This window comes from Dendropsophus ebraccatus, chromosome 3 (genome assembly GCF_027789765.1).
Source record: "Dendropsophus ebraccatus isolate aDenEbr1 chromosome 3, aDenEbr1.pat, whole genome shotgun sequence".
Classification (NCBI taxonomy): Eukaryota; Metazoa; Chordata; class Amphibia; order Anura; family Hylidae; genus Dendropsophus; species Dendropsophus ebraccatus.
The window spans coordinates 106911704-106922889 of NC_091456.1; the positions used below are offsets into that span (position 1 = coordinate 106911704).

Sequence of the window (11186 nt, forward strand, 5' to 3'; positions counted from 1 at the left end):
ATCTGACAGACGGAAAAAAAAGGAACATTTTTACCATGTAAATTAATGGTCTGCAGACACCAGCTCTGTAAACCATTAATCATTGGGTGAAAGTAATTGCTGGAGGTTTTTACGCTTACTCCCATTGTGTGGTTTTTTGCATACTCCTACAATATTTTATTTTTTAATGTGGCGATTGGCTGTAAGATCTTGGCCAGTGTTCTCCCCTAGGTGAAGACCACAGGGTTCTTAACAAGGCTGAAGTTGATTTCTTATTCTGCAGTTTCTTATTCAGAGGATTTTTCTTTTTCCTGTTTTAGCTATTATACATACAGAAAATTGATAATATTAATAAACTACCTGTAAGTGAGCTGCCCTGCGGGGACTGGTGATAAAAATGGTCTAAAGGACCCCACGGTTGGCATAAAAAAGGGCAAAGTAAAAACACAAAATTATGATTTAAAAATAAAATTGACTTTGGGCCACTGATCTCACACTGGTAATACACAGAGAGGGATGCCCCGCATCACATCCAAGACAGTCCAGCCTGGCATAAAGTGGTTCTAGGTATAAAAACTGGCATCAAATTGGGCAGACGGGCATTTTTTCATGATTTGAATAAGTAACAGGTGTTTTCAAAGGGTTAAATAAGTTTGGGCCACTAATCTCACACTGATAATACACAGAGAGTGATACCCCACATCAAATCCAAGAGAGTCCAGCCTGGCCCAAAGTGGTTCTGGGTATAAAAACTGGCATCAAATTGGGCAGACGGGCATTTTTTCATGATTTCAATAAGTAACAGGCTAGACTCTCTTGGATGTGATGCGGGGCATCCCTCTTTGTGTATTATCAGTGTGAGATCAGTGGCCCGAACTCATTTAATCCTTTGAAAATGCCCAATTTGATGCCAGTTTTTTTTTATTTTTATTTTTAAAGCCAATCTATATCCAAAATGGTGCCTGCCAGAAGACTACATCTCCCATCATGCAATGCTTATGCCTGATTGGTACATGATGTAGCAGAGCTGATAGCCACAAGATTTGAGGTGAGGTCCTGACATAGCAGAGTGGAGTTTAGGTGAGGTCGTGACATAGCAGAGTTGCGGTAGTGATATAGCAGAGTTGAGGTAGTGACATACCAGAGTTGAGGTAGTGACATACCAGAGTTGAGGTAGTGACATACCAGAGTTGAGGCAGTGATATAGCAGAGTTGAGTTAGTGACATAGTTGAGTTAGTGAGTTGAGGCACGTGGCTGCGGGTAAGTTTCAGGGGGGTGCGGGCAAGTCACGCATGAGCCGCGGGGGGTTGTGGCGTGGGGGAGGGGTGCCGTGGGTGAGTTGCAGTTGAGGGGAGCCGTGGGTGAGCCACAGAGGGGGGCGGAGGGAGCACGTGGGGCTGCGGGTGAGCGCGGGGGGCACAGTCAGGGGTCACAGTGTGAGGGCCACAGATGAGCTCAGGGGCGGGGGCACACAGGTGACCTGGGGGGAGGGAGACACTGATTAGCAGCAGCTCTCAGTGTCCTCCCTCACTTAAGTGGGCTGGGTAAGAAGCGTTAACCCAGCCCATTGAAAAGACAGAGGACGCGTGATCCCATCACGGAGGGTGGGGGCCAGGAGCAGTGACGGATTGGACTGAGATTTGATGATTCTATGCGTTTGGTGGTGGTAAATGCACCTAGATAACAGCGAAACTGTGCAGAATCCACAATAAATTGATATTGGAAAGATGGAAAGCTATGGGTGGGCAATGTATTAATGCAAAAACGAAAAATGGGGGGGGGGGAATACCCCTTTAATTAGGCATTGGGCAGTGTTTCCATCCAAACTAGTCATGGCTGGCGGTAAATTGTCTGTAATCATGGCTACAGTGTCACCGAGGGGCCGTCCCATATCGTCTCTCTGATTCTCTGATATTCTCTGATATTCTCTGATGGTATGTTTTCGAGGACAATCACGGCATGTGAAATGCTTTAGATATACAGTATGTAAGGATACATGGTATTAAGCGTTATTATGCTGTATTTTTACTTTATTAGCCAAAACTAGCATGATTGCTTCCATTTATAGTGAGTCTGTCAGCTGCAACTCAAGTTCCAAACTGCTGACTCTGTTACATAGTTCTAAGGTCATGGAAACTTATGATAACTTTTATACATCTGTCTGTACTTCTATAACATAGAAAAATGGTTTTATTTTTAGGTGCAAATAGGCTATCCAAAGCCCCTGGACTGCTGCAAGCTGGAATTCCTCCTCACTTTCCTTTCCATCCCCACTTGATTGACAGTTAACTGGAAGCTGAACTCCAAACAGGATTAGGGATGGAAGGAGGAGTAAGAAGGCATTCCAGCCTGCAGCAGTTTGGGGGCTTAGGAGCACCTCTTTGACTCTTTGCACCAGAGAACAAAATCATTTTTCCATGTTCTGGGAGCACAGATTGATGTATAAAACCAGGTACCATGTGTCTCCTTGTGCCTAAAGCTATTTAATAGTGTCAGAAATTTGAAATGTAAATAACAGCTGACAAATGTATTGTTTAAAAAAATCCACAAGACCTTTGTACCTCCATGTTCAATTGGAGACAGGCTTACCTGTATAGGTGTATGGGCTCACTAAAGTATATTAGCACCATATGTTTTGTGACTCGTGATACACATCGCTTACCCTTCTCTGTCCCCTGCTTGTGGACTGCGGAGTTAGGATGCTGGTACATTCTGATCTTTTCCTTGGAGTCGTAGGTTCTTTCGGAGGCCGAGCTGGAATTTTACGTGACCTCAGAATCATTTTCAGGCTTCATTCAGAATTCAAGATGATCACAACTGTAATGTCTCAGCAGAACGTTTATACTAGGAAGAAAGAAACCAAAGAAATTTAATTAAAAGGAGTAGAAATTAAAGGAGTAGCTCAGCAAAAAAAATAAATCAAATTAAACTGGTACCAGAAAGTGCCAAAGATTTGTAATTTACATCTTTAAAAAAATCTCAAGTCTTCCAGTACTTATCAGCTGCTGCAGAAAATAGTATATTCTTTCCTTTCCAGTCTGACACAGCACTTTCTGATGACACATCTGTCCATGACTGGAACTGTCCAGAGCAGGAGCAAATTACTATAGAAAACCTCTCCTACTCTAATGACTGGAAAGAAAATACCACTTCCAGGAGGACATATAGCAGCTGATAAGTACTGGAAAACCTGAGATTTTTTTTTTAAGAAGAAAATTACAAATCCCTGGCACTTTCTTTCACCAGTTGTTTTATAAAACCTTTTTTTTTTGTTTCTTTTTTTTGCTGAACTACCCCTTTAAAGAATGGAATGCCCTAATTTTATGGTGGGCACAACTTACAAATTGAGGCTGGGTTCACACTACGTTATTTCAGTCAGAATATTTCAGTCAGTATTGCAACCAAAACCAGGAGTGGATTAAAAATACAGAAAGGCTCTGTCCACACAATGTTGAAATTGAGTAGAAGGCCGCCATATAACAGTAAATAACTGCCATTATTTCAATATAACAGCCGTTGTTCTAAAATAACAGCAAATATTTGCCATTAAATGGCGGCCACCCACTCAATTTCAACATTATGTGAACAGATCCTTTCTGTGTTTTTAATCCACTCCTGGTTTTGGTTGCAATACTGACTGAAATATACAAAAACTGTCTGAAATATACGTAGTGTGAACGCAGCCTGAGTCAACATAAAATTATGGAGTAGAGTGTAGATGTTGTTCAGACTTGTCAATAAATTTGGTGTCTTTTCGGGTGGTATTGGTCAGGTCTGGTATGGCGGTGTTGTCCAGTCACAGTTTGGTAGTATTGGTTCAGGTCTGGTATGGTGGTGTTATCCAGTCACAGTATGGCGGTATTGGTCAGGTCTGGTGTGGCGGTGGTAACTGTGACGCCTGGAGCTATTAGCTACCAATCTACCAATCCTGTGGTGCGAATTCCTTTAGACAATATACAGACAGCTCTAATCATTGATTCAATGTGGAAAATCGTTTATGTTTTAAGTAGCTAAAAACCATGAAAAACGCGATTCTGACAAAGTTTCTCCATGTAGAGAAGTGCATGTGGCCAAAACCACACTTCCATTTTTTCCCCAGTAGTCATGTGCTGTTACCAGGATTATTGGCCATGCGCCTATTGGTTACCGCAAGAGGGTCTGGTTCCGACTGCATGTGGTAATGTACAGTAAATGTGGGAACACAGCCTAAGACTGATCAGATATCAATATGGATGTTCAGAAACTAGAAAATCATGATGCCAATTGGTGAGTTAAGATGGGACGTCTGCAGGGTTAGTGCCTAGGGTAGCAGCAGCTGTTAATACGGCCCTGACAGTAGCAGCTTAGTGTATCACTTCCTGCGCTTTGATCCTGCTACTGTTTATATCAGTTATGCTCATATAGCACCTTGGTCACTCCAACAACAAAAATATACACTACTCAAAAAAATAAAGGGAACACTTATGCTGTGTTTACACGGAATGCTTATCGTTCGAATTTTCGTGATAACGATCGCATTTGAGCGATAATCTGCTGGTGTAAACACAGCGAACGATCAAGCGACAAGCGAGAAATTGTTCATTGTGATCTTTCAACATGTTCTCAAATCGTTGTTTGCAAAAAATTCGCAAATCGCTTCGTGTAAACAGTCTTTTACCGATTCACCCTATGTGTGAGATAGGCTTAAGCAATCCTAAATCAATCACAATAACAAATTTCTGTGAAATCAAACTGTCCACTTAGGAAGCAACACTAATTATCAATTAATTTCACATGCAATTAGCAAAACACACGCAATAAAGGAGTGGTTCTGTAGATGGGGACCACAGACCACTTCTCAGTACCTATGCTTTCTGGCTGATGTTTTGGTCACTTTTGAATGTTGGAGATACTTTCACACTTGTGGTAGCATGAGATGGACTCTACAACCCACACAAGTGGCTCAGGTAGTGCAGCTCATCCAGCATTGAACACATCAATGCGAGCTGTGGCAAGGAGGTTTGCTGTGTCTGTGAGCATAGTGTCCAGAGGCTGGAGGTGCTGCCAGGGGCCAGGTAAGTACACTAGGAGACATGGAGGAGGCCATAGGAGGGAAACAACCCAGCAGCAGGACCGCTACCTCCACCTTTTGTGCAAGGAGGAACTAGAGGAGCACTGCCAGAGTCCTGTAAAATGACCTCCAGCAGACCAAAAATGTGCATGTCTCTGCACAAATGGTTAGAAACCGACTCCAGGCGGATGGTATGAGGACCCGACATCCACAGACTGGGGTTGTGCTCATAGCATAACACCATGCAGGATTCTTGGCATTTGCCAGAGAACACCAGGATTAGTAAATTGGGCACTGGCGCCCTGTACTCTTCACAGATGAACGCAGGTTCACACTGACCACGTGACAGAGTCTGTAGACGTCGTTGAGAGTGATCTGCTGCCTGCAACATCCTTTAGCATGACTGCCATTAGGTACCGAGATAAGATCCTAAGACCCCTTGTGAGATCATATGCTGCTGCAGTTGGCCCTGGGTTCCTCCTAATGCAGGACAATGCTAGGCCTCATCTGTCTGAAATGTGTCAGCAGTTTCTGCAAGATGAAGCCACTGAAGCTATGGACTGGACTGCCAGTTCCCCAGACCTAAATCCAACTGAGCACATCTGGGACATCATGTCTCGCTCCATCTACCAACATCACGTTGCATCATAGACTGCCCAGGAGTTGGCAGGTGCTTTAGTCCAGGTCTGGAAGGAGATCCCTCAGGAGACAATCCGCCACCTTATCAGGAGCATGCCCAGGCATTGTAGGGAGCTCATACAGGCACATGGAGGCCACACACAATACTGAGCCTCATTTTAACTTGTTTTAAGGACATTACCTTAAAGTTGGATCAGCCTATAGTGTTTTCTTCCACTTTAAATTTGTGTGTGAATCCAAATTCAGGCCTCTATTGGTTAAAACATTTCTTTTGATAATTTGTGTGTGATTTTGTTGTCAGCACATTCAACTTTGTGCTCAGTTGGATATAGGTCTGGGAAACAGGTAGGCCAGTCCATAGCTTCAGTGGCTTCATCTTGCAGGAACTGCTGACACATTTCAGACAGATGACACATTTCAGACAGATGAGGCCTAGCATTGTCCTGCATTAGGAGGAACCCAGGGCCAACTGCAGCAGCATATGATCTCACAAGGGGTCTTAGGATCTTATCTCGGTACCTAATGGCAGTCATGCAAAAGGATGTTGCAGGCAGCAGATCGCTCTCTACGACGTCTACAGACTCTGTCACGTGGTCAGTGTGAACCTGCGTTCATCTGTGAAGAGTACAGGGCGCCAGTGCCCAATTTACTAATCCTGGTGTTCTCTGGCAAATGCCAAGAATCCTGCATGGTGTTATGCTATGAGCACAACCCCAGTCTGTGGATGCCGGGTCCTCATACCATCCGCCTGGAGTTGGTTTCTAACCGTTTGTGCAGAGACATGCACATTTTTGGTCTGCTGGAGGTCATTTTACAGGGCTCTGGCAGTGCTCCTCTAGTTCCTCCTTGCACAAAAGGTGGAGGTAGCGGTCCTGCTGCTGGGTTGTTTCCCTCCTATGGCCTCCTCCATGTCTCCTAGTGTACTTACCTGGCCCCTGGCAGTACCTCCAGCCTCTGGACACTAAGCTCACAGACACAGCAAACCTCCTTGCCACAGCTCGTATTGATGTGTGCAATGCTGGATGAGCTGCACTACTTGAGCCACTTGTGTGGGTTGTAGAGTCCATCTCATGCTACCACAAGTGTGAAAGCATCTCCAACATTCAAAAGTGACCAAAACATCAGCCAGAAAGCATAGGTACTGAGAAGTGGTCTGTGGTCCCCACCTACAGAACCACTCCTTTATTGAGTGTGTTTTGCTAATTGCATGTGAAATTAATTGTTAATTAGTGTTGGTTCCTAATGGTACTTTTACATGGTGCGATAATTCGCCCGATCGCACGATTAACGATTTTGAATGAACAATGTTTTTTTTTATAACGATCAGCGTTTAGACGGAACGATACATCGTACGGAAAATTCGCTATGCGATCGTTTAAGCCTATCTCACACATAGGGGAAATCGTTGAAAGACTGTTTACACTGAACGATCTGCGAATGATCAACGATGATTTAAGAACATGTTGAAAGATCAAAATGAACGATTTCTCACTCGTCGTTTGATCGTTTGCAGCGTTTACACGTACGATTATCATTCGAATTTGACCGTTATCATGCAAAAACGAACGATAATCATCCCGTGTAAAAGGACCATAAGTGGACAGTTTGATTTCACAGAAATCTGTTATTATGATCGTTTTAGGATTGCTTAAGCCTATCTCACACATAGGGTGAATCGGTAAAAGACTGTTTACACGAAGCGATTTGCGAATTTTTTGCAAACAACGATTTGAGAACATGTTGAAAGATCACAATGAACGATTTCTCGCTCGTCACTTGATCGTTCGCTGTGTTTACACCAGCAGATTATCGCTCAAATGCGATCGTTATCACGAAAATTCGAACGATAAGCATTCTGTGTAAACACAGCATAAGTGTTCCCTTTATTTTTTTGAGTAGTGTATATTTTTTGTTGTTGGAGTGACCAAGGTGCTATATGAGCAGAACTGAAATAAACAGTAGCAGGATCAAAGCGCAGGAAGTGATACACTAAGCTGCTACTGTCAGGGACGTTTTAACAGCTACTGCTGCCCTAGGCACTAACCCTGCGGACGTCCCATCTTAACTCACCAATTGGCATCATGATTTTCTAGTTTCTGAACATCCATATTGATATCTGATCAGTCTTAGGCCGTGTTCCCACATTTACTGTACATCACCACATGCAGCTGGAACCAGACCCTCTTGCGGTAACCATTAGGCGCATGGCCAATAATCCTGGTAACAGCACATGACTACTGGGGAAAAAATGGGAGTGTGGTTTTGGCCACATGCATTTCTCTACATGGAGAAACATTGTCAGAATCGCGTTTTTCATGGTTTTTAGCTACTTAAAACATAAACGAATTTCCACATTGAATCAATGATTAGAGCTGTCTTTATATTGTCTAAAGGAATTTGCACCACAGGATTGGTAGATTGGTAGCTAATAGCTCCAGGCGTCACAGTTACCACCGCCACACCAGACCTGACCAATACCGCCATACTGTGACTGGATAACACCACCATACCAGACCTGCCCACTACCGCCATACCAGAACTGACCAATACCTTCCGAAAAGACACCAAATTTATTGACAAGTCTGAACAACATCTACACTCCATACTCCAAAGGATTCACGGGAAATGTGAATAAGTCTTAAGGAAAAGGAAGTCCTTGTATGTGAACTACTGGCAAGCAGCCTAGCTCTGGTCCTGGCCCCCTGAAATGTAGAGAATGAGAAATAGTTTACCATAGTTAGAGGACACTCAGGGGCTCAGCAATGAGCACATGAAAATTACCTTGTCACCACTATGAAGGATCAATCTAATGGTGCGTTTACACAGACAGATTTATCTGACAGATCTTTGAAGCCAAAACCAGGAGCAGACTATAAAAAGGGATCAGGTCATAAAGGAAAGACTGGGATCTATCCTATTTTAAAACCATTCCTGACTTTGGCTTCCAAAATCTGTCAGATGAATCTTTCTGTGTAAACACACCCTTACACAAGGGGGGGGGGGGGGAATGTTGGCCTTCCAGCAGTTGCAAAACTACAACTCCCATCATCCCTGGACCATACAAATCCATGCACATTTTGAAAATCTTAACAATAGGCGCACATAAACTGTTTGCTTATTGTGTCCGAGTGATCATTACTGTATTCATAGGTATGAGCAGCACATACTTCATACCTATTTTTTTCCTACATGCCATAATTCATAGGTTTTAGTACATACAATGCGATATCAAGGTTTGATGCACAGAGTACCAGAACAAAACTTACTGCATAGATATGTTACAAGTATAGTGCAATCAAGAACAAAAGCAAGACTAGAGCTTAGATACAGTACCAGAACAAAGCTTACTGCATAGATATGGTGCAAGTATAATGCATTCAAAGAGGAACAAATGCAAGACTAGAGCATAGATACAGTACCAGAACCAAGCTAACGGTGCGTTTACACAGACAGATTTATCTGACAGATTTTGAAAGCCAAAGTCAGGAATGAACTTGAAAAGACAGGGAATCTCAGTCTTTCCTTTATGACCTGTTCCCTGTTTATAGTCTGTTCTTGCCTTTGCTTCAAAAATCTGTCAGATAAATCTCTCTGTGTAAACGCACCATCAGGGTGCGTTTACACAGAAAGATTTATCTGACAGATTTTGGAAGCCAAAGCCAGGAATGGATTTGAAAAGAGGATAGAAGATTTGAAGATAGAAGATTTGAAAAGAGGAAGAGTCTTTCCTTTATGACCTGATCCCTGTTTATAGTCTGTTCCTGGTTTTGGCTTCAAAGATCTGTCAGATAAATCTGTCTGTGTAAACGCACCATAACAAATACTAATGAAAGCTGTATTTAACCAGAACGTGATTTTTCCCTCTAATTGGGCAAAGTGTTTAAAATATAATCTGTGGAATTAGTCTTAAAAGCTACACCAAAATCTATAACTGCAGTATCAGCCAGATGAACATCACTTGATTTTACATGAACTGCAGGCACATTTGGGTGTGCCCGCACTTCAATTTGACGTTGACCGCAGTGTACTGTAAAGTACGGGAGCCGTACTTTACACGGCGAGCACAGCTTATTTTGTATAAAATAGACCACAGAGAGCAATGGTGGTAATGTATACAGGGTGTTTACACTACAGCCGTTGTTCTATACACTGCTATGCAATTAAGCAGTGCTGTAAAATGATGGCCATTGCACTCTGTTACAGCAACAGCGGTTGTTTAAGAACCAAATACAGTGAACATGGCCTGATTCTGCAAAACATAGTTCAGATTTTGATGCAAATCTGTAGCTGGAAACACACACAGCAGTTTTTTTTTTTATTTTTAAACTGCCACTGCAGTTCTTGTGCAAAAACCAGAAGTGGATCCAATAGGAAAGAGAAGTACAAGTCCTCCCTTTATATTTTCCATCCCATTCCATCTTCTAGTTTTGCCACAAAAACTGCAGCAACAGCTTAACCAAAAACTGCCATGTGTGTTTCCAGCCTAAGGCTGCAGTTTTTGATGCTCGTTAGATTAATGATGTAGGATAATTTTAATGTATTTGAAATCTACAGTTGCAGACCCACATCAAATTGCTCAACAATTGCAGATGAAGACCTCATTTACAAGTTAGTATATCTTTGTGGACCATATTTTGAGTTTGCAATTTTCTGTCCGCAATCCGCATAAATTCATCCATAGTAGCAGATTTGCAAAAAAGGGAAATACTTGTGAAAAAAGGAGGAATGGTCAAAATTATGACACTAGCTAGAGTTGTGGATCTGTATGTTTTGCTAATGTTATACAGACCCTATAGACTTTTAATGGTGTGCCTGTGACGAAATTGCAGTCAGCACTAGCACGTCTTTTTTTTTTTTTTTTTTACTGCATGGATCAGCAAAATTTCCCATCTAGGAATGGGCATATAGAAACCAATGGGATAAACATTAGTATGTAGTTGCGATCCAGAATTAATGACAAATTTTGTGGACCTGTATATGAGGCCTTAAAGGCGATTTTGACTTTGAAGTTAAAGGGGAAAATCTACAATAAATATGCAGCAAAAAAAAAATGCACTGCCAGTCAACTGGTGCAAGGATTTTGTGTGGATTTTCTACATAGGGTGTGGATGAGATTTGTACAAAACCCCTCCATTTTGCTGAGGGGGAATATCTTACCAAGGTTCTACCTGGTGTACATCCATAAAAAGGTGTAGATTTATTAACAAACCACTTCGTTTTGGAGCCTTACCTGATAGTCAGCGGGTGCAAAAAGTGGGGAAAAGCCTCCCTCAGCACCTGATTTATCTAGAAGTTGTTAATCATTGTGAACATCTACACCATTTTTCCTGTTATTAAACTATGTATTTATCTTGATTTAGGGTAGCTTCACACGTACCGTATCGCTGCGTTTTTAACGCTGCGTTTTTGGTGCGATTTTTACATGCGAGTCTTGATTTTCACAATGAAAATCATGTGAAAATCAAAACGCGCATTTAAAAACCGCTGCGATAAAAAAACACAGCGATACGGTACGTG

The 11186-nt window shown here is 42.3% G+C and overlaps 1 protein-coding gene across 1 annotated transcript in view; it reads right to left on the minus strand.

The window, feature by feature from the left end:
• LOC138786533 (CTD small phosphatase-like protein 2) overlaps positions 1-6736 on the minus strand; it is a 41187-nt gene extending 34451 nt beyond the window's left edge. The window contains exon 1 of the mRNA XM_069963513.1: positions 6598-6736. Coding sequence (XP_069819614.1) covers positions 6598-6736 — 139 coding nt within the window. The remainder of the gene's footprint in view (positions 1-6597) is intronic.
• Positions 6737-11186: the final 4450 nt, after the last annotated feature.